This window comes from Nycticebus coucang, chromosome 6, assembly GCF_027406575.1.
Source record: "Nycticebus coucang isolate mNycCou1 chromosome 6, mNycCou1.pri, whole genome shotgun sequence".
NCBI lineage: Eukaryota > Metazoa > Chordata > Mammalia > Primates > Lorisidae > Nycticebus > Nycticebus coucang.
Window position 1 is genome coordinate 2,576,079 of NC_069785.1, and position 24,392 is coordinate 2,600,470.

At 45.3% G+C, this 24,392-nt stretch overlaps 1 protein-coding gene across 19 annotated transcripts in view; it reads right to left on the minus strand.

The window, feature by feature from the left end:
- The window catches only part of KLC1 (kinesin light chain 1), a 66,303-nt gene that overhangs the window by 10,469 nt on the left and 31,442 nt on the right, over positions 1 to 24,392 (minus strand). For 8 of the 19 annotated variants that reach the window (XR_008380533.1, XR_008380537.1, XR_008380538.1 and 5 more), the window contains 7 exons: positions 21,904 to 22,077; positions 21,656 to 21,755; positions 14,188 to 14,237; positions 14,033 to 14,100; positions 12,028 to 12,136; positions 11,321 to 11,482; positions 5,069 to 5,199 (listed from right to left, as the gene is read on the minus strand). Coding sequence is in view for 13 of the 19 variants with exons in the window: in XM_053593040.1 (XP_053449015.1) it covers positions 5,069 to 5,199; positions 11,321 to 11,482; positions 12,028 to 12,136; positions 14,033 to 14,100; positions 14,188 to 14,237; positions 21,656 to 21,755; positions 21,904 to 22,077 (794 nt within the window). In the remaining 6 variants the exon portion in view is untranslated. Of the gene's footprint in view, positions 1 to 5,067; positions 5,200 to 6,055; positions 6,654 to 7,249; positions 7,301 to 11,320; positions 11,483 to 12,027; positions 12,137 to 14,032; positions 14,101 to 14,187; positions 14,238 to 21,655; positions 21,756 to 21,903; positions 22,078 to 24,392 lie in introns of those variants that run through there. The other 11 variants (XM_053593050.1, XM_053593047.1, XM_053593048.1 and 8 more) reach the window with 7 other exon arrangements.

Here is a 24,392-nt window from a genome sequence, read left to right on the forward strand (position 1 = left end):
CCCTCGGTATATGGGGCCGGCGCCTTACCGACTAAGCCACAGGCGCCGCCCCAGTATTTTTCTTAAAAACCTAAATTTAAAACAAATTTCATGGTTCTACTTTTAAAGAAATATAGGAATTTATACATATATTTACTTTTTCCTCCCATTTGCTATCTTTAAAATACTTGATAAGGCAGCCTACAAATTACTATAACCTAATTTGAAATTAGTAATTAGTGTTCACCATCACCGTGGTTATCTTTGAACATAATCTCACTTTAGGTTTTAAAGCTAAAATAAGTGATACTAAGGATCGTACAGTCTAAACAGGAGCTGTCTATAGCACCGACAGTGAGCACGGACACAGTATTTCCAGGTGAGCGCCCTGTGGCCATGAGGCTGAAGCACAGGCCCGTGGATCAGGGACAGACTCACATGGGACACTCTGGATGGGGACACAAAGCCCAGGTGCCTGCCCAGTGTCAACAGCCCGGATCACAGCACCTGGCAAATGGCAGACACACAGTTCTCCTTGGATAAACTATACCAAAAGTAAAGACCTTAATTCACTCATCCACAAGCCAATCTCACCCAAAAATATATAAACCACAACAAAACAAAAATGTCCCAATGAAACCCAGACAAACGTTGCTAGAGTCTTAAACAGGTTTTTGTCTACCTGGAGCTACTCAACAACAAATCAAAAGAAGCCACAGAAGTGAATCACATTCGGACACACTCAATTCTTCTTGCTATTACTTAAATAGCCAGAAAACTTTCTAAGCTTTTCCTCAAACTCTCTTTTCTTCATAAAACCAAAGTACAGTTTGATGCAATAGTTCTTCAGTCCTTTTGAGCTGCATCATTTAAATATGGTCAGCCAGGCTCAGGGACTCACACCTATCCAGCACTTTGGGAGGTCCAAGTGGGAGGATTGCTTGAGCCTAGGAGTTTGAGGCCAGCCTGGGCAACATAGCAAGACCCCCATATCTATTTATTTATTTATTTTTTGAGACAGTATCACTATGTCACCCTTGGTAGAGTGCTGTGGCATCACAGCTCACAGCAACCTCAAACTCTTGGGCTTAAGCAATTCTCTTGCCTCAGCCTCTGGAGTAGCTGGGACTATAGGCGCCTGCCACAACACCTGGCTATCATTTTTGTTGTTGTAGTTGTCATTGTTTTTTAGCTGGTCCAGGCTGTGTTCGAATCCACCATCCTCAGTGTACGTGGCTGGCTCCCTGCCAACTGAGCTACAGGCCCTGTCCCTATCTCTATTTAAAAATAGAAAAACTAGCTGGGTATGGTGGTATGCACCTGTAGCCCAGCCCTGTGGGACGATCACTTATGCCCAGGAATTCAAGGCTATGGTGAGCTATGATCATGCCATTGCAGTCCAGCCTGGGCAAGAGAATGAGACTCTGTCTCAAATAAATAAACAAATAAAAGCACAGCCGGGCGTTGTGGGAGGTACCTGTAGTCCCAGCTACTTGGGAAGCTGAGGCAAGAGAATCACTTGAGCCCAAGAGTTTGAGGTTGCTATGAGCTGTTATGCCACTCAACTGAGTGTATGCACTCTACTGAGGGAAACATAGTGAGACTCTGTCTTAAAAAAATAGAGTGGCGCCTGTAGCTCAAAGGGGTAGGGCGCCGGCCCCATGTGCTGGACGTGGCGGGTTCAAACCCAGCCCCAGCCAAAAACTGCAAAATAAATAAATAAATAAAAGCAAAAACCACAATGGCATTCAGAACCCTTGGTGCACCAACTGTTGAAGAGTCAGGCTGGCCGGTCACAGTGGCTCATGCCCATAATCCCAGCACTCTGGAAGGCCGAGGCGGGTGGATTGCCTGAGCTCACAGGTTCAAGACCAGCCTGAGCCAGAGTGAGACACCGTCTCTAAAAAATAGCCGGGCACAATGGTGGGCACCTATAGTCCCAGCTACTTGGGAGGCTGAAGCAAGAGAATTGCTTAAGCCCGAGAGTTTGAGGTTGTCGTAGGCTGCAACACCACAGCACTCTACTGAGGGTGACATACTAAGACTCTGTCTTAAGAAAAAAAAGAAAAGAAAAAGAAAAAAAAAGGAGGCTGAACAGCAAGCTGCAAACACCTGCCCTGGTATGTCTAGTTCAGCACAAGTTCTCCGGGGCCAGCAGCCCTACACTATGGAAACACTTGAATAATGCAAATTATAGGGCCCCACCCAGACCCACTGGATTGGACAGTTGAGAGGGGCCCAGCAGTTTATGTTTGAACAAACCCTTCAAAAGATGTTTGAGAACTACTGGCCCAATTAATGAATGCTGTTACTGCTACTTGGAGAGATGCTTCAGTTTTATGCATTTTATGGGATAAAATTTCCAAGGCACTTAAAAGCGCTCATCCCTGCCAGGGGGTCTACTTTCCCTCAGTGAGGAGCTGCAGTGCCGCGGGGCTGAGCATACTGAACACACCTCTACAACTGAGGAGGAGCCACACACTGCGACATCCTTTATCACAGTAAAGACAGAAAAGAACATGGAAACACAGGAAAGTTCTGAGCTCTCTCACATGGGAAGCAAGGTCCATGTGTCACCACTTGCCACTGTAACTGGACTTCACACCTAAAAATCTTCAAAGCATCCAGAACCGCAAATAACCAATGTGTTTTCCTTCAAAGAATTAAATAATAGCCTACACAGAGCATTCTGACATAAAGACCTCTTCTGCTCATCAAGTTGTGCAAAGGAAGGGAAATTCTGCAGTCAGGCATACTCTTCAGATCTGCTATCAAAAGTTTTACATAATCTTTCAAAATCCATAAAGAGGCAGACAGTAACCTATCATTTTAGTTCTAATAAGATGTAAACATTTTAAAATAAGGGCACTATTCCAAAGGCAATTTGTAACCTATTCTCCTCAGTAAGAATTCATTTGTCTCATCACAGACAAATTGCTGCTAAGTTTTCACAAGCTTCTAGAAGCCCAGATGGGCTTTAAAGACTTGAGCTCCCAGGTGGTTTTCATCACAACCGACATTCATGGAGCTCTAAACACTCCCTCTCCAGAAACAAGTTGGTGAACACTTGTGGAAGGGGGTGATAGGTGACAATTCCCAACAAAGGACAAACCACTGCTCTTGCCTCAGAACCACACGTCTCTCACAAACCACCAGAAACTTCCATCTACCAGCAGAGAGACTCCTAGGGCACACACAGTGGAGCCGGGAGGCCCAAGCCTCACTGCAAGGCAGGCTGGGCCAACTTGCAGCCCACGGGCTGGCCGTGTGGCAGCGGGTCTCAGAGCTCCCCCAGAGACACTGAGAGGGAGCACAGTGGACATATCTTTCTTTTTTTACTTTAGACAAGAGTCTCACTCTGTCGCCCTGGGTAGAGTGCTGTGATGTCACAACTCACAGCAACCTCAAACTCTTGGGTTTGAGCTCTCTTCTTGCCTCCCCCGAGTACCGGGGACTACAGGTATGAACCACTACGCCTGGCTAATTTTTCTGTTTTTAGTAAAGACAGGGTCTCACTCTTGCTGGTCTCAAACTGGTGAGCTCAAGGAATCCACCCTCCTCAGCCTCCCAGAGTGCTATAGGATTAGAGGCATGAGCCACTGAGCCCAGCCCAGTTGTTCTAAAATGACAAAGTAACAAACAAAACAATAAACAAAACAACTGAAAAGAATGTAACCTTATTATTTCCACTGTGTTCTCCAAAGGAACTCAGTGCCACAGTCCTGAGATGATTAGAATTCTTTCCCGCCGAACTTAAAGGGGATCACTTGTAAAATACAGTTTTACAAAATAAAAAAAAAAAACCCAATCTTTAAAAAGTAGGTACCATTTAGGACGTTTGACCTACACAGAAGAGCAGAGGAAAGAGAGCTCCTGTGAGAAGTGCACCCAGCACCATCTGGGAGTGAGCCAGACACAGGGCACAGGAGGACACAGCAGCAAAGAAGGCTGCCTATAACGCACCTTGGCAGGTGCAAGACTATCTTTCTGGGGGGTGGGGGAGACAGTCTCACTTTGTCCCCCTGGGTAGAGTAAGGTAGCATCATAGCTCAATAGCAACCTCAAACTCCTGGGCTCAAGTGATTCTCTTGCCTCAGCCTCCCGAGTAGCTGGGACTACACACACCTGCCACTGTACCCGGCTGGTTATTTTATGTTTAGTAGAAACAGGGTCTCTCTCTTGCTCAGTCTGGTTTTGAACTCCTGAGCTCAAGCAATCCACCCAACTCTGCCTCCCAGAGTGCTAGATTATAGGTGTGAGCCACCACACAGGCCTTGCAAAGACTATTCTTAAGAATCAAACTCCTGGGCGGCGCCTGTGGCTCAAGGAGTAGGGCGCCGGTCCCATATGCCAGAGGTGGTAGGTTCAAACCTAGCCCCGGCCAAAAAAAAAAGAATCAAACTCCTTTTACAACGTAAATGTTATTGTTCAAAAGACTCTAAGGCCCATGACTTAAACCTTTTCTTAAACTTAAGGTTTTGAAAATCTCCCAAGAAACTCTTTGGTTTTGCTATGTTGCTCAAGCTGGTCTTGAACTCTTGGGCTCAATCCCATACCCCCACTGCCTTGGCCTCCGACAGTGCTCTGATTATAGGCATGAGCCACCATACCCGGCCTGATCCATCTATTTAAAACCATTTTTCTCCCTATATACCTTATGAGATTTAATACAGCTATAGCTTACATCTGATTTTTAAAGATTTAAACTAATGCTAATCTCAAAAATAATGCATATCTAGAGTAAACATTTTTTAGAATAAACAAATTTGAAACCCTTAATATTTTAACATTAAATTTTCCCATGTTTCACTGCTACAAAGAACATGTAACAAAATAAAAGAATTCCATAAATAAATTTTAAAGGTATCAGCCCTTTTAGCTACTAACAAGAAGTCTCACAATTATTTCTCACCTTATCCTGGGAAAAATTAGACAGAAACTATTAAGCTTTCCCATTACTAAAATATAGAAACCAAACTGGAATGTGTTTTCTGAAGCCTGTGGGTGAGAAATCTGTACCAGGCAGAGAAATAACCCAGCCACAGCTTGGCATGTGAGGTGTGTCAGGATAGCTGGAAGAGATAGTTACCCAGGGTTCCTCGGCTCACTCTCCCGTGAACTTCCTCCCTTCAGCTTCCTAACCAGCTTCTCACTGCTGCGTCTAATGGAAGCCCGGAGTTTGCTAAAGGAACCACTGCGTTTTAAAGATCCAGTGCCATCCTGAAAAAAACGTGAACAAAAGTGAAGCTGCAGGTGGTTCTCCCTCCCACCCTGCAGGAGGTACAGCTGGATGCAAACAGGCGTTTGCACCAAGGCTGACCTGCTCATTGGGACTCACTAGCGATACGAGTCCTACAGAAACCACCAATTTGCCAGGTACAAAAATATACTTAAACAGAAATTATCCTTTTCAAGTGCATTAAAGATAATCCAACGATTATGGAAACATTTGAACATGAGAAAGCTCATTCAAACAAAATAATCATATCCCAAATGGAAAATGAATTATATTGCTATTTTGAGACAAAAGATAGCACACAAAGTCTCAAGAAAATTAAAGCAGCTTCTAGGATATCACCAAAGTCAAACCCCCATTTAATAAACAGGTAAGTATCTGATCCAGGTTATTACAGGACCCAAAACATTTACACAGGACAGAGGCTGCTTCCTTGTTACAATTCCATCTAAATGTAATACTTGGATATAACGTTTCCTTCTGTCAATCTTACAGAGCAGTGGCATTAAATGTTTATTATAAATGTGGTTGGAAAATTAAACGTTCATTCTATACAAGTAATTGCAATTGCTCAGACACCCTGTAGGAAGCAAGTCAGAGTTATCCAGCTTTCATCTTAATTGATTCAGACATTAATATGTAAAATACTTGACAATATCTGGACATGAAAATCAAAAACACAGAGTGAAGAAAATGTGTATTCAGCAATGTTTATTCTCAGAATGAATCACTTAGTGAGATTAATTAACATTGTCCCCGTTACTTTTAGAAGCTACGCCATGCTGCATTTCGTGGGACAGGTGAGAAGTTCTACTGAGCAGACAGACACCAAGGTACAGGTCAGTTGGAGTAAGTTTATTAGAAGTTAGAAAGACACAAATACACAACTCACCAAGCACTGAGAGATTAGTAGAGAAAGCAGAATGCCTGAATCCCACACAGACTACCTAGCAAATGCTACTGGGGTGTACCTAGGAAGGCCCAGGTCCAGGCAGGGCTCCCTGGGCTCTGGGTACCTCGGAGCATGTGCAGCACATCCCCGACGCTGGGGGCTCAGCTACGCCCAGAGGCCACCATCATGCCATTGTAGTGACACCTTGTGTGACACTATTAACTACTGCTATCAGAGTGAACAGCTAATCGCTCTTAACTTCTAAACTCATGTATTACACAGTAAATGGATTTTATTAATACAGTTTATACTACTAAGTACATATCTGGCAAAGCTACATGTATACAGAAACCAAGATCCCCCCCCCCCCCAAAAAAAGGACAGCAGCACCAACAGACAGGAATGGCCAGTCACAGAGAGGTGCAGCTCGGACAGGTCCTAGGGGACTGCTAGACACAGCGGGCAGCACTGGAGAGAGAAGAGAAGCTGGAGGGGGCGCCGCCCGTCATGCAGGAGACAGTGTGAGAGTCACACGGGCGGCTAGGCCTGTCAGACAGAAAGGAGAGAGAAAACCCACGTGAAACCTCGGCAAGGAAGGGCAGCAGGCTCCATCTAGCACAGTGTGGTTCACAGTATTTCTAGGTCACATAGCTTAGCTGCTTCGTGCATGGCTGAGTTCTGGGGACTACCGTCTTATGCCCCTGCGGCCCTGCGCAGCACAGGTGCTGGGCCACAGGGTGTATCACAGAATCTAGATGGGCTCACTCACTCCTCACAGTCACCAAAGTAAAACTCAATCTTTAAGAGTACATAGGATTAACAATTTGTTAGAAATCTCCTTGATAACTCGCATAAACAGTTTCAAAAGTAACTGTACACAGAAGAAATTCTGAAATGAAAAACATCTATGGGGCCACTGTAAAGAGGTGACTTCCATTCTCTTAAAAACATTTGAGACATTTCAGAAACTTTAAGAAATCATGGACTTTAAAAATCTACAGCACATTTTAAACATGCAGTTGATAAACCAAAATAAAGTAAATTTCCACAGGCAGCAACACATCCTGGGTCCTGCCAGCAAGGAAAGCCAACAGTCTCAACAGAAGGGCCAGACGGTGGCCTACACCCCCGCTCGGACTCACCATGGGACGCTGAGCAAGTCATTTAACCAGCCCGAGCTTCATTTTTCTCATCTTTAAAATGGAAAAATAAAACTTGTTACCAACACCTTAAGAATGTTGGGAGAACAAGAAAACATAACTTCTTGTAGCACTTCAGAAAAAGGATGTTAAAATGCTCACATACTTCCACAAATAGGGCAGCTCCCACTGTTCATTGCAAATTCAGTGCTATACATTACAGTAATGTTACGTGTAACAAACTAACTAGACACTGGGTGGATGCCAAGAGTACTTCAGGTTTTTCTTTCTCTCTTCCTCCAGTTCCCAGTGGCCAGCTCCTCCCCAACCCCTAGCAGGCAGTGGAGTGGGTCTGCCCACCTCAGGCCAGTCTGCTGACCACCCTACCTGGCCACCCAAGCACCTCCCTGAGCCCATGAGAGGCATAGGAAGGCTGGCAGGCCGACCCTGCCCAGGCTAATTCCTATTCACATGGGCTCGAGGGCCTGGGCGGTTCACTGCATTCTAACACTTTCAAAGCCAGCTACCTCCTTATATTGCTATGGAAGAATATTTACATTAGGAAGGTGGGCTTCTAATTAGAATGAATAAAGTACTGGTTAAAAAACATCCAGCAGCGGCTCAGTGCCTGTGGCTCAAGTGGCTAAGGTGCCAGCCACATACACCTGAGCTAGCAGGTTTGAATCCAGCCAGGGCCCGCCAAACAACAATGACGGCTGCAACCAAAAAATAGCCGGGCATTGTGGTGGGCGCCTGTAGTCCCAGCTACTTGGGAGACAGAGGCAGAAGAATCGCTTGAGCCCAGGAGTTGGAGGTTGTGAGAGGTGTGATGCCAGAGCACTCCACCCAGGACGACAGCTTGAGGCTCTGTCTAAAAAAAAAAAATCCAGCAGTAATTTAAAGGAAGCGAAATTTTGATCAGAAAAGGATTTGTATACAAAGTATCTGCATTTTCAGAAGCAAGAGTGTAAAAGAGAACTCACTAGACTCATGAGACTCACACTTTATACAAAACCGAGGTCAAGGAAGTGGCCTGCAGTGAATCACGATGTTCACAATGCACACTTCCCTAAACAGATCATCTACCACATCCAGAGTTTAACTCAAACACTCCCTATGAATAACTAACATCTGCCACTGACCTTCCATTTATTTCTTATAAAATTTTATTTTGGAATATCACGGGGACACTTCTCTGTGTGACACCACACCAAGTCGACAGGAGGCAGCTAATGACGCCTCATTCGCCTTTCCTTCAACACCGTTACCCTTTGTTTTAAACGTTATTTCTGTATAGTGAGAAAAATTAAGCCCTATACCGAGGATAGGTGGTGAACATAAATAACGCAATCGAAGGCTGCCGTGTTTATGCTGTGCTAGGCCAGACTGTCCGGCAGAGCGAGCGACAGCGGTTTCCCCATGACAGCAACTGTCAATGTTTTACAAAAGTATTAAGGCCTTTTTTAAAATTAAAATCTTACTCAGAATCCCAATATAAAATAAAATCTAAAAGTCACTTTCTCACTATAAACATAGAACAAGTTATTCTAATAGAGTAAGTCAATGGAATAATGAAGCTTTCTTTAAGAGACCCAAAAAAATCTGACTTACAGGTGACGGGTATATTCTTTTTATTTATTTATTTATTTTTTTTTAAGAGACTCTCAAGCTGTTCCCCTGGGTAGGGTGCCATGGCATCACAGCTCACAGCAACCTCCAACTTGGGCTCAAACAATCTTCTTGCCTCAGTTTTTCTATTTTTAGTAGAGACAGGGTCTTGCTTTTTTGCTCAGACTGGTCTCAAACTTGTGAGCTCAAGCAATTCACCAGCCTTGGCCTCCCAGAGTACTAGGATTACAGGCATGAGCCACCACGCCCGGCCCGTGACGGGTATATTCTTAACATCTGTCTCAACACCCCATCTATTATTTTATCTTAATTATGTAATACCAAAGAAAACCCTGATGCACACAAAGAAGTGGCTGCAAAGTAACAGCTTTTAGATCATTTGCAATCTCAGGGAAATCTTCACTTAAACAGGACGTCGTGAGGAACTTTATTCTAACACCTCTACAAAAGCAGACGGGCGTGCTGACCGCACTGCGTCTATGTGGAAGTCAGACCTGACACTGGAGACGGCTGCTCCTACTGCGGGTGGTTGACCTCAATCACATTCATGACCAAGAAGCACCTAAGTATACAGACTCCATCACTGACTATTTTTAAATAATAAAACTATACTTTGAAAATGAAATTCAAATCAAGTTGGTTGAGCTCAGCACTGCCTGTCAGTCTGGGCCAAGGGCTTCCTGCGAAGGATGGGAGGCCCTGGGCAGCCTCAGTGAAGCGCTCACTTCACCCAAGGCTTCACCCAAGGCTCCGCTGCTCACAGGGAGCTGGGGACCCTACACTGGGTGACTTAAGAGTCACCGATTGTTCAGTCAATCAACCCCACGGCCAACACACTCTGGGATGACTCTCTGGTCAAATGTACAAAACTACCGATGTCTAAAGTCAAGTATGCTGCTCAGGAGATACCCAGTCACAGTGCACGTGTGTCCCCCACTAACATATCCAAATGAGGGGGAGACAGGGAGGAGGGGCTGTGTGCACTCAGAAGCAGCTGCTCTTACCCCTGCGGGCAGGCCTGATGAGGAAGCCCACCCATGTGCCCTGCACGGAGACGGAGCAGCTCTCCACAGCCTGAGTGCGCCTGAAAACTGTAACAGAACTTTGAGCTGCTGGGCAATTTCATCATCATTTGCCTTTATATAAATATGGACCTAGAAATACTGTCTCCAGAGAAAGTTCCTCCAAAACTTCATTTGGGCTATCAAAATCTGCATCCTGCCTTCTGGAAGCTAGAGAAGGGACCTGCCCTTCTGTACAAAGCATGCAGGGGCAGCAGCAGCCGAGAGGAGAGTACAGTACACAGTTCTGATGGACCGCGGGCAAGAGGAGGACCGCCCAGGCATCATTTCAGCTCTGGACTACCGCCCAGCTGGGTCAGTGAGCAGAGCAGATGCTGATTGGTTGTCTTGGCACAGAAAAAAACAAAGCAAGAGAGCTGCCAGATAAAGACAGTCGAGAGAATCTTTCCCCCCAAATTTTGGCTACGAACATTTTTTACAAAATGTTTATTTAGAATGCTACCTCTTACAAAATTGCTACAGTTATGGAAAGTCCTAAAGAATAAATAGATTCAGAAAATAAAATAGATTGTAAGAAAGGCCAAAACTATAATTTGGCAAAACCTCTGTACAATACAACTCATCAAATTGCACTGCTAAATCTTAAAAATCAATACTCCCCGAGAGAGGCTGCATTCTGCATTCAACAACCCTTCCTGATAAAGCAAAATTCCAAAGACACCAGCTCAATGTACAAAAAAATTATTCCTGTTATAAAAATTCATTACAGAGAAAATGTCCAAAAGGCCACTTGCTCTTTGGCAACCACTGGATAAACAGTAGTGGCAGGAAATCCCAGAGGCAGAGCCCATGCAGCTCTGGTCTGCCCAACAGCCTCCCCAGCAGTTGTGAGAGCCCCACTCCTGGGCCTCGAGTGGAGACACACGGCACTCAGGACCAAGGGGCATCAGGCAGAGCGGCCGCCCCACCAATTTTGTTTTTGAGCTGTTGCTTTCTAAAACCCAATTCCATTTAAACAGCATTTTAATTAACTCTAACAAAATCTAGTGCAACCTGGTCAGTGACGTTAGAAACACAAGTTAGCAATGAAATGTGTGAGTTAAAGGAGCAAGTTAGTTATCTGCCACTGTAGCACTGATCCCAATATTAAGATGAAACCAGATTATGGATTATGCTTTAAATAGCCAGGACACTCAATCAGCATGTAAGTGCTCCAAGCCAAACAGCTTTCATGGGTTCCTAAGAAGAAAATTACCACTTCAAACAAACAACAGACTTCAGCTTTAGCAGACAGGGAGAACTCAGAAGCTTAATGGGCACTGAATTTGAGAGGACAGTGTCAACAGGTGAGAGACGAGGGCCTGGAGGGTGCAGCCGTGCCCCAGACGGCCTCCCGGGCGTGCCAGCTGTGTACTGTACTTACCCCGTTCCACTCTACGCTCATACTCACTTCCTCCCCTCCGTCAGGGCCACTCTCGTACTTGACCACGTCCACGTTGAGGCTCTCCCTGCTCCTCCGCTTCTCCATGTTCTCAGGGTCATTCAGCACTTCAGCCACTCTCTGTTTGTGAACATTGTCAAGACCCTGCCAGCGGAGGGGAGGGCAGTGAGACCCAACAGCAATTACACGTTCTTACGTATTTCTGAGGTATTTAAACTTCACTAGGAAAAAAATAATGGTTCTGAATCAGGGGAGGGAAAAACTCAGAGCAGTGGTTCTTCTAGCAGATAAAGTGGAAGGTGAGGAGGGGCTGGTGGCAGGTGGGGTGGGGTGCACCCACCAGCCTTCAGTCTCCTGAGTACACATCCAGAGTGGTACCGCTGGGCCACTCGGTGAGTCTAAGTTTAACTTTTAGACAAACATCACTCTCCCACAGGGGCTACATTATACATTCCACCAGCAGTGAATGATGAGGGTTTTTGAACTTTGATAAATCTGGTTTTTCTTTTGCCGTTCAGGCTTTTGGTGTAGTATCAAAGGCCTTTTAAATGATGTAACTTTATTTATACAAACTACAATAGTCAAGATTTTATATTGCTAAATCAGCCTTTCAATAAAAAGAAAGAGAATGGTATGAAAGAGAATTCATAAATTCAAAGTTCTGAACAAAGACAAAAGCTGTGACTTGCCTGTTTGCGTGACCTCATGGCAGCTTCTTCTAACGTTTCTGCGGCTTCGAATTTGCCCTGCCGTCTGTAAAGTGCCCCGAGATTTTTGAGAGTAGTTGTAACAGTTGGACTACAAGGAAGCACATGACAAACACAGCATGAAACCCGAGCTCTGGCAGAGCGGCTGCCAGCAGCGCACATGCTGAAGGGCTGGCTGACCTAACATTTTGGTTAGAGTGCATTTTAACTTTTTCTTTTTTTTGAGACAGAGGCTCACTATATCGCCCTCAGTAGAGTGCTGTGTGTCACAGCTCACAGCTCTTGGGCTTAAGCGATTCTCTTGCCTCAGCCTCCCAAGTAGCTGGGACTACAGGCACCCACCACAATGTGCAGCTAATTTTTTTTTGTTGTTACAGTTGTCTTTGTTGTTTAGCTGGTCCAGGATAGACTCGAACCCGCCAGCCTGGGTGCATGTGGCTGTCACTGTAACCACTGAGCTATGGGCGCTGAGCCTCTCTGCACTTTTTTTTTTTTTTTTTCCGTAGAGACAGAGTTTCTCTTTATGGCCCTAGGTAGAGTGCCGGGGCATCACACAGCTCACAGCAACCTCCAACTCTTGGGCTTAAGCGATTCTCTTGCCTCAGCCTCCCAAGTAGCTGGGACTACAGGTGCCCGCCACAACTCTCTGCACTTTTTAAAACTGTAAACTGCAGACCTGCCATCGCGCCCAGTGGCCCTACCTCCCAGAAGGGTGCTGATCCCACACTTCCCAGAGACAGCCCCAAGGGCCAGGCACACCTGCATCCACCCAGGCTGGGGTGGTTCTCACAGCCCACTGGCCACTCCGTTAACAGAAATGTCTGTCTGGTGTGACCAGCACACTTTGCCCTGGAAACAGAGTTTAGTCTGTGTCTGGCAGTAATGAGGTCAGTGTTTTAAACGTTGCCATTTACATACTCCCTCTGTCCACAAACAGAGGTGAGGGCAGAGCAAACCAGAACTTCTGTCAACAGGGTCTGATGGCACAGGTCAGACACCTCATGCGCAACGGAGCAGTGAGCAGGCGGGCGGGGTGTGGGTGGGTAGGACACTGACATCTCTGCACTCCTGACAGCACAGTCTTGCTAGAAAATTAGATGTAAACCTAGATTGACTTTTGTACATGTAGGTACTTGGAGAGATTGTTTCTCTCTTACTGATGGGCACTTCAGGTACAGAAGTCAGGAAGCTATCCACTGTTTCTCTGATGCAAATACACAACAGGGGAACAAGGAAAGACGGGGATTTAATATCTTATGGTGAGCGCTACAGGGGACTCAGTTAATTACAAACTAGGGCTCACTGAGTTTTCCTGAAATACATGAACAGTAAGTTGAGTCTCAAAGAATGAGGAAAGTTAAGACTGGAAAAAGACAGGCAGGGAGGGTGTGCCACTCAGGCTCAGGGACAGCGGCTGTGGCAGGGCCACATGTGGGGTGGAGCACACAGATGCCAGGCTCTGGGGGCTGTGCTCAGAGGGCCTCCCCTCCCCTCCCCTCTGCAGAGCATGGAGCCCCACGCACTGTAAGAAAAAGACGGGTGTGTGAGTGTCTCCCTGTGTTGCAAAGGGCTGTTTTCCCAGGCCCCTGGACATACTATCTTTCCCCTTCAGTTACTTTGGACAAAGCAGTGCTAATGGACTGAACCATTATATATATATATATATTTTTTTTTTTTGCAGTTTTTGGCCGGGGCCAGGTTTGAACCTGCCCTGGTCCCTGGTATATGGGGCCGGTGCTCTACTTCTTGAGCCACAGGCGCCACCCCCAGAACCATTATATTAAGGTGGGTTTCATATGTGCATGATCTCATTTGCAATGTTAGTGGGATAAAGCTTCAACTGGAATTTGGGAAACCAGGGGAATGAGCTACCACAACGTCTTTAAGAGTTTTCTGCATTGGGTCATTTACTTGTTGCCCTAGAGAATACTACTACTTTGCCCTGGTTGTTTTTGTTTGGTTGTTTTTTCCAACTAAAAAGACATACCTATCAACTTTGCAGGCTTTGTACCAGCCACCATACTCTCCAAAAGATGTTCCGTCCTTTTGCTTTCCCTAAATTGTAACAAATAATTTCAAATGAATAATTATCTTGAATATAGTATATTCAATTTAGAAAATCTCAAAATGGTATATTCTTACTTTGCATTCTTCTCTTTCTTCAGCATGCATCCAAATGGGTTTATTTTCATCTAGGGAAGAAAAAAATTGCACACAGACTGAATGAGCATCCCAAATCCGAAAATCTGAAATCCGAAACACTATGATGAGTAACAAGTCTATGCACAAAAAGTTTCAAATTTTGGAGCATTTCGGACAAGAGATACTCAACTATACTGTAAATTGAAACACAATATGTGTAGAGCCCACAAAATAGAAGTTGTTAAGCCTCAGTGATAATGAGCTTTTTGTTTTGTCTTTTTTTTAGAGACTGAGTCTCACTTAATTGCCCTTGATAGAGTGCCATGGCGTCACGGCTCACAGCAACCTCCAACTCCTGGGCTTAGGCAATTGTCCTGCTTCAACCTCCCAAGTAGCTGGGACTACAGGTGCCCCCCACACTGCTGGCTATTTTTTGTTGCAATTTGGCCAGGGGCCAGGTTCAAACCCGCCACCCTTGGTATATGAGGCCAGTGCCCTGCCCACTGAGCCACAGGTGCTGCCCTGTTTTGTCTTTCGATATGTGGTTAAGAGCTCAGTAAACATTATCCATGTCATAAGACATTAGTAAAACTACAAGAGTTTTAAATATTGAGGGCTTTTCAGATTAATATGGGGGTACATATGACTAGGTTACATAGTTTGCTTTTGTTCTGTTTAGTTTTCTAAGCCAGTCAAATTTAGCAGCGAGAGGCTGAATACCCACTGTAACGACGCTGGTGTTAAAGCCTCTGATGACCCACTACCGTGGGGCCAGCCCACAGTCTGCTTCTGTGAGGCTGAAGTCGGGGCTGCAGTTGTGTCCTTTACACCCAGGACGTGTGCACGCAGTCAGCACACCCTCAGGGGGGTACCCAGTCCCTGTTCCCCTCCTTGAATGTAATGGAGTTTTTCTCTCACTTAGCGTGTAGTTGCTAATCTACTGGTTCTAATTAAGTACTAGGGACATGTGATACGTCACGCAGGAGAATATTCTCCATATCCACAGTTTGTTACAAAAGATAGCAAATCACCATCTTTTTGCGGCTGAATGGTATTCCATGGTGTGCATATACCAGTTTATTAACCATTCATGGGCTATTTCTAAATTTTTGCAATTCTGAATTGTGCCTCTATGAACACTTGAGTGCAAATGTCCTTAAAGTATCTTTTTTTTTGAGTAGACACCTAGTAATGGGACTGCAGGATCAATGGAAGGTCTACTTTTAGCTCTTTGAGGATTGTCTATGCTTCTTTCTGTGCAGGCTGCACTAGTTTGCAGTCCCACCCACAGCGCATGAGTGTTCCCTTCCCTGCACACCCAGGCCAGCATCTGCAGCTTGGGGACCTTGTGATGTGGGCCTTTCTCACTGGAGTTAGGTGGTATCTCAAAGTGGTTTGGATTTGCATTTCTCTGAAAATAAAGGATGATGAGCATTTTTTCAGGTGTTTCTTGGTCATTCATCTGTCCTCATGAGAAATATTTCTATTCATGAGGACAGGCGCAGTGACTCACACCTGTAATCCCAGCACTCTGGGAGGCCGAGGCGGATGGATTGCCTGTACTCATAGGTTCAAGACCAACCTGAGCAAGTGTGAGAGCCCATCTCTAAAAATAGCCGGGTGTTGTGGCGGGCACCTATAGTCCCAGATACTCGGGAAGCTGAGGCAAGAGAATCACTTGAGCCCAAGAGCTTGAGGTTGCTGTGAGCTACAATGCCACAGCACTCTTCCCAGGGCGACAAAGACTCTGTCTTAAAAAAAATATTCTGTTCATATCTTTTGCCTAATTCTTAATTGGGTTGATCTGTTCTTCTTGATTTGCTTGAGTTCTCTGTAGATTCGGGTTATTAGCCCTTTGTCAAATTCATAGCAGGCAAATATCTTCTCCCATTCTGTAAGCTGTCTCTGTGCTTTGCAGATTGTATCCTTAGCTGTACAGAAATTTTTTAATTTGATCAGGTCCCATTTATTTATTTTTTTCTTTTCTTTTTTTTTTTTTCTTGAGACAGAGTTTCACTATGTTGCCCTGGGTAGAGTGCCATGGCTCACAGCAACTTCAAACTCTTTTATTCCCACCCCCCCACCACCACCAGTTTTTGGCTGGGGCCAGGCTTGAACCCGCCACCTCTGGTATATGGGGCCAGCGCCCTTCTTCTTGAGACACAGGCACCGCCCAACCTCAAACTCTTGGGCTTAAGCGATCCTCTTGCTTCAGACTCCCAACTAGCTGGGACTACAGGCGCTCACCACAACACCTGGCTATTTTTTTGTTGTAGTTGTCATTGTTGTTTTAGCAGGCCCGGGCCAGGTTGGAACCCAACAGCACCAGTATATGTCGCTGGAGCCCTGGCCACTAAGCTTTAAGCACTGAGCCATTTTTGTCTTTTTCTTTTTTTTTTTTTTTTTGCAGTTTTTGGCCGGGGCTGGGTTTGAACCTGCCACCTCTGGCATATGGGGCCAGTGCCCTATTCCTTTGAGCCACAGGCACCGCCCCATTTTTGTCTTTTTCATAAATTCTTTCCCTAGGCCAATTCTGTCAAGAGTTTTTGGCTAGGCGAGGTGGCCCACACCAGTAATCCTAGCACTCTGGGAGGCCAAGATGAGTGGATTGCCTGAGCTCAGGAGTTCAAGACCCCCCCCACTGAAAATAGATGAGCGTTGTGGTGGGCACCTCTAGTCCCAGCTACTTGGGACGCTGAGGCAAGAGAATCACTTGAGCCCAAGAGTTAAAGGTTGCTGTGAGCTGTGACACTACAGACTCTACTCAGGGCAACAAAGTGAGACTATGGCTCAAAGAAAAAGTTTTTTCCACACTTTCTTCTAGGGTTTTTTAGTTTCTTATCTTAGATTTAAATCTTTTATCCAGAATGTCATTTTGTCAGTCTTCCACATGTGACTCACCAGTTCTCCCAGCACCTGTGTGGACTGGGGATTCTTTTCTCCGGTGTGTACTTGCTGGCTTTGTCAGCAGGGGCCTGGTTCAGCTCTGGAGTCTCTGTTCTGCTCCATCTCTATTTCTATGCCAATGCCCTGGTGTTCTGATCACTCTAGACTTATGGTATAACCTCAAGTCTGACAGATTTGTTATTTTATAGGTCATTTGGGGTTTTTTCTGGTTCCATCCGAAACAAAGAACTATTTTTTCAAGATCTTTAAAGAATGATGTTGGTGTTTTAATGGAGATTGCATCAAATCTGTAGATTTCTTTGAGTAGTACAGACATTTTAACAATGTTGATTCTTCCCAGCCATGAGCATGAAATGTTCTTCCATTTATTAACATCCTCTGTAATTTCTTTTCCCAGTGTTTCATAGCTCTCTCTCTAGAGATCCTTCACATCCTTTGGTAAATATATTCTGAAGTATTTCATTTTCTTTGATGCTACTGTGAAGGCTATTGTGTCTTTGATTTGATTCTCAGTTTGCCTGTCTTTGGTGTATATGAAGGCTACTAATTTGTGTATTCTGATTTATAACCTCAGACACTGCTCTACTTCTTTATCAATTCTTACGGTTGAGTCCTTGGGATTTTCTAGGTATAAAATCAAATAATCAGCAAAGAGCAACAGCTGGACCTCCTCGGTCTCCATCTGGGAATCCCTGCTATCCTTCTCCTGCTTGACGCCCTGGCCAGGACGCCCAGCACCATGTTGAGGAGTAGTGGCGACAGAGGACGCCTTGTCTGGTTCCAGTTCTGAGGAGGAGTGCTTTCAGTTTTTCTCTGTTCAGTGTGACGTTGGCTGTGAGTCTGTCACAGATGCCTTCTATCAGTTTAAGGAACGTCTTATCTCAGCAATTTCTTAAAGTGTTCTTATCAGAAAAGGATGCTGAATTTTGTCCAATGCTTTTTCTGCATCTATTAAAAGGATCATATGGTCTTTGTTTTTATTTGTTTATGTGGTGAATTACATGTGAGTATGTTGAATCAGCCCCTGCATCCCTAGGATGAAGCACACTTAGTTGTGATGAATTTTTTTTTTTTTTTTTTTTTTTGTAGAGACAGAGTTTCACTTTATTGTCCTCAGTAGAGTGCCGTGGCGTCACACAGCTCGCAGCAACCTCCAACTCCTGGGCTTAGGTGATTCTCCTGCCTCAGCCTCAGGAGTAGCTGGGACTACAGGCGCCCGCCACAACGCCCGGCTATTTTTTTTGTTGCAGTTTGGCGGGGGCTGGGTTTGAACCTGCCACCCTCGGTATATGGGGCCGGCACCCTGCTCACTGAGCCACAGGAGCCACCCTGTTGTTTTTTTTTTTTTTAAGTGTAGCTGAATTATGTTTGCTAAGATTTCACTGAGTATTTTTTCATCAATGTTCATTAATAATATGCAGATTGGGCGGCGCCTATGGCTCAGTCGGTAAGGCGCCGGCCCCATATACCGAGGGTGGCGGGTTCAAACCCGGCCCTGGCCAAACTGCAACCAAAAAATAGCCGGGCGTTGTGGCGGGCGCCTGTAGTCCCAGCAACTCGGGAGGCTGAGGCAGGAGAATCGCTTAAGCCCAGGAGTTGGAGGTTGCTATGAGCTGTGTGAGGCCACGGCACTCTACTGAGGGCCATAAAGTGAGACTCTGTCTCTACAAAAAAAAAATAAAATAAAAATAATATGCAGATTGGTCTGTAGTTTCCTTTTTTGTTGTGACCTTTCCTGGTTTTGGTATCAGGGTGATATTTGCTTAGTAGGAGTTGAGGTAAATATTGACTTTTTCCCCCCCGAGACAGTCTCACTTTGTCACCCTCAGTAGATTGCCTTGGCATCACAGCTCACAGCAACCTCAAACTCTTGGGCTTAAGTGATTCTCTCGTCTCAACCTCTCAAGTAGCTGGGACTACAGGAGCCCACTACAATGACTGGCTATTTTTTAGAGACAGGGTCTCGCTCTTGCTGAGGCTAGTCTTGAACTCCTGAGTTCAAACAATACACGTGCTTCAGTCCCCTGCAGTGCTAGGATTACAGGCGAGAGCCATAAGTATTTTTTTGTTGTTGTTTCTTTGTTTTGGAGACAAGTCTCACTTTGTCCCTCGGTAGAATGCCATGGCGTCATAGCTCACAGCAACCTCAAACTCTTGGGCTTAAGCAATTCTCTTGCCCAAGCCTCAGAGTAGCTGAGACTACAGGTGCCTGCCACAAAGCCTGGCTATTTTTAGAGACAAGGTCTCGCTCTGGCGCAGGCTGCGTTCAATCCACCTGCTTTGGCCTTCCAGAGTACTGGGATTACAGGCGAGCCACCATATCCAGCCCTATAAATAACATTGATTTTAAAAGGGTGAACAGTGTTTAGGGCAGGTGAGATGTCTCACATCTGTAATCCCACCACTTTGGGACTGAGGCCAGAGGATCCCTCAAGGCTACAAGTTGGAGACCAGCCCAGGTAACATAGTGAGACCCTTTCTCTACAAAATTAACCAGGCATAGTGGCAATTGCCTATAGGCCTAACTACTCAGAAGGCTAAGGCATGAAGATCACTTGAGCCCAGGACTTTGAGTTGCAGTGAGCTGTGATTGTCCCACTGCATTCAGCTTAGGTGACAAAGCGAGATCCTGTCTCTAAAAACATAAACAAACAGATTAATAGGTGAATAATATTTAAAACTTATTGGCCCTGTTATTTGGCGCAGCTTTGATTATGTCCACTAAACAGAATCTGGTACAAGTCAACATAGCTTGGTGTCTTAATAACAAGGTAGGCCACTGATTCAATTTATACACCAGGGGCAATAGAAAACCAGTATGATGCTGTTATGAACTGACACAATGGGACACATCTGCAGCTGACCTAAGGGAAAAAATGCCTTTCTGCTCTGTTTCAGGGAACAAAAATGTGAGTATAAAAAAAATGCTTTTAACTAGGAACCAATTAATGAACTTCGTGCCACTATATTTAGCAAAAAGCCAGCCAATCAGAAGAAGTCTATCCCAACAGTAGAATTTTTATAAAGCAGCATTAAGGTGATGGCCTGGAATCACTACCGAGCAGAGCAGCCTCTGCAGCCAGGTCGGGAAAGGAAAGCATTCTGCCAGGGTAAGACTCTAGGTGAACTGCCACACGACTGCAAGCAGGATCTGTTTTCTGAAAACAATATAAGGCACTGAGGCACTACTATAATCTTATAGCAAAAGGTATATTTACTGCTCCGTTTATTTATTTTTTTTTTTTGGCTGGGGCTGGGTTTGAACCCACCACCTCCGGCATATGGGACCGGCGCCCTACTCCTTGAGCCACAAGCGCCGCCCAACTGCCCCGTTTATTAAGAGAGAAACCCTCCATTATGGAAAAAAAAAAATCAACCCTCTTTCCAGGGAGAGGAATCATCTGCTCCTGGCCTGTTGGTTTCACTCTCCTGACCACCTCAGCTGGCATCAGGGACCACCAAGAGTCACATAGGAGGGATGCTGGGATTCTATGTTACTCCAGCTGGTCTCAAATTCCTGGGCTTGAGCGATCCTTCCACTCAAACCCTCCAAATGCTGAGATTACAGGCATGAGCTGCCGAGCCTAGCCCTGGGATTATTTTCTAGGAATACAATATATTCATGCTGATAAAATACCTTGATGGACAAAAATACGTATGCATGTGTATGTATGTATATACCTGTGTGTGTGCATACGTACATGTATACATATATAAATTAACCAAAACACCTCTTTCCCTCTACCTTCTGAAGTTTCCTACACATTAGTACAAATGTCCTCATTCTGAATGCCTTATGTAATAACTGATGGAGAAAAATTAACACATAATTATTTTTGATCAAACAATTTAAATTATTTAAAGTAATCAGCCATTCTATAAGTGTGTATTAATCACTTATAACACACAGCCATGGCTCCATGTGGCAGCAGAATAATCCGGCATGCAGGGGTAGCGGGCATGAGGATGTGCACGTCTGCCGTGTCCCCAGGTGCTCAGGGCTGGACTCCAGCCACACTGAGAGAACCACTGATTGCAGAGCAACCCTAGTAAGCATGAGTGACTCCACAGATGTTTCTGGGGTGAATGGATTTAGGCTGTGCCTGAAGCAAGCATGGACTCTGGAAAAGGGCAGCAGGGAGGACAATGAGGTGAGGGCCGACAGGTGCTCCCGAGTCACAGCACAGAGCCATGAAATTGCATTTACTGAATAATCAGCAGATGAGCAAACAAGGGAGCGAATGCTCAGACTATGCTGTGTCCACTCTTCTGTTTCTAAAATTCAAACAAAAGTCCATACTGAATGGCCAGGTGCACAGCTCACACTTGCAATCCAGCACTTCTGGAGGCTGAGGCGGGAAGACTGCTTGAGGCCAGGTACTCAAGACTGCCCTGGGCAACAGAGTAAGACCTCGTCTCCACAAAAACTTAAAAATAAAAGAATAAATACATTTTAAAAATATGTTGCAATAACCTGAGTATTACCAAATCCAAGTTGGAAATAACCATTTTGAACATATTTACAACGACATCTGCTTAGGAGCAGGAACATATTTCTTACCGTCTACAGAACCAAACTCCCTTTCATGTGCACGGGTGAGAATCTCCTTATACAGTGTTTCTGCTTGCTTGAACTTTCCTTGTTTTAGATAGCAAGATGCCTTAAAATAAAATAAGATACAATATTGAGTAGCCTTCCCGTGTAGATAAAGCATACATTTTAATCTCCAGGTTAAACTATGAAACATTCGGATTTTGGGAAGCAGCACTCTCGCCCACACCCCTTGAACCATGCCTCTGCCAACGTACCAGGTTATTTTTTGTCTTGGCTACATTGGGGTCATCAGGTCCCAGTTTTGTCTGGTAGATCTCAAGGGCTCTTTGATAATAATACTCCACCTCTTCGTATTTGCCCTGGTTCTGGCACAGTAAGGCCAAATTATTCAACTGCTTAGCGACATCAGGGTGATCCTTGCCCAAAACCTGGAAATAAAACACTAGATCAGAACAGCTGCTTCATGCTCCACCCTACTGTACGAAGAAGCTTTCTGCAACAAACAAAACTGTGCAACACTTTCAGACTTAAATTCCTTAAAGGGCTCCCCAAACGATGTAATAAAAATAACCAGAATTTATCAAATTCTCATTCTTTTTTTGAGAGACAGTCTCAAGCTGTTGCCCTGGGTAGAGTGCTATGACATCACAGCTCACAGCAATCTCCAACTCCTGGGCCCAAGCGATTCTCTTGCCTCAGCCTTCCAAGTAGCTGGGACTACAGGTGCCCACCACAAGGCCTGGCTATTTTTTTTTCTGCAGTTTTTTTTTTTTTTTTGCCAAGGCCAGGTTTGAACCCACCACCTCCAGTATATGGAGCCAGCGCCCTACTCCTTTGAGCCACAGGCACCACCCCTGGCTATTTTTTTTTTTTTTTTTAATTGCAGCTGTCATTGTTGGTGGGCCCGTTCTGGATGCAAACCTGCCAGTTCAGGTGTATGTGATTGGCGCCTTAGCCACTTGAGCCACAGGCGCTGAGCCCAAATTCTCATTCACATCTGTGCTCATGTTCTTCAGCTGCTTTAAGTTGTTCAATTCTCACCGTAATCCTTCATGGTAGGAAGGTACCATTATTATACAAGGTGAAGATAAGGAAACTGGTTCATAAAGGCTGTGTTAGTCTAACTACCAGGTTCTGGAAGGGCCAAACTCCCTCTCAGACACTCTTCTCCTGGCCCTCTCAGCTACCAGCCACTCACCGTCACGGCCTCTCTACAGTCCTCTTAGAGGTCTGACCTCCCTACCTCCAGGTTAAGGAGTCCTCACCACACCCAGTTAACTCAGGCTATCACCTGGTTGTTCATTCCATCTTTACAAGAATCACTACCCAAACTACCTTGACTCTCCTTTACTGCCTGATTCACAGTCTTCTTCGCCAACACAATCTCAGCCTCTAGAAAGTAGCCTGGCACACAAACGGTGAGTCAAACCCTGCCTACTCCCTCAGGACCTCTTCTTTCTTTATCTTTTTTTAATTATTGTTAAATTGTAGCTATGTACATTAGTGCAATCAAGAGATACAACGTGCTGGTTTCATATACAATCTGAAATATTCTCATCAAACTTTTCAACATAGCCTTCATGGCATTTTCTTAGTTATTATATGTAGACATTTGTATTCTGCATTTAGTAAGTTTCTAGCCGGGCGTTGTGGTGGGCGCCTGTAGTCTCAGCTGCTCGGGAGGCTGAGGCAAGAGAATCGCGTAAGCCCAAGAGTTAGAGGTTGCTGTGAGCCGTGTGATGCCACGGCACTCTACCGAGGGCGGTACAGTGAGATTCTGTCTCTACAAAAAAAAAAAAAAATTATGCATTTAGTAAGTTTCACCTGTACCCATTCTAAGATGCACGGTAGTACAGCCCCACCCATTACCCTCCCTCTTCTTTATTTTTCTAAGACACAAGGTTTTGCTCTGCCCAGGCTGGAGTTCAGTGACCCAATTACAGACTAGTATAACCTCAAACTCCTGGGCTCACTCAATCCTCCTGCTGCTTCAGCCTCTCACCTAGTTAGGACTATAGGTGAATGCCACCATGCCTGGCTAATTTTATAACACTTATTTGTAGAGACAGGTGCACGGGCTGTTGCCCAGGCTGATCTCAAACTCTTAGTCTCAAGCAATCTTACCCACCTTAGCCTCCCAAAGTGCTGGGATTACAGGTATGAGCCACCGTGCCTAGACCACTTAGGACCCTGAACAAGTGATCTGTTCTCTCCACTTTGTGCCTTTACATATGTGGTCCCAGAGAGGCCAGCTGCCCCTCCACCTCTTTCTGCATTCCCTACCTCTGCCTGCCTAGGAAACTTTTAACTCAGTTATTCAAGATGCAGTTCAAACACTGGGCTTCTCTGGGAAGCTCTCCCCAATACCCCCCCAGCCCTGGGCCTGGAGAAGCCCCACTCCCTCCTCTCCCAAGGCTCTGTCCTAAGGCTGAAGCAGCCCGGGTCTGCCCAGTGCCCTGTGCTCCTAGTGGGAGGGATAGCATCTGATTAGTCAATCACTGACACTACTAAGCAAGGGCTCTGAAGGCATCAAAGAGTAAACACACAAATGGATTTGGCAGATACACTCACACCCGTTAAACTGCTGTCCCTGGTACAGTCTGACCCTTGTATTCAGAACCACCATGCAGTGGACAGCATGATAACATACCACCCGCGCAATCTGACGGTGAACCTCCTTCCACTTTCTCTCCCCTAGTTCCTTATCATAAGGCTCAAAATTAAGTGATTAGCCTCCTAGTAA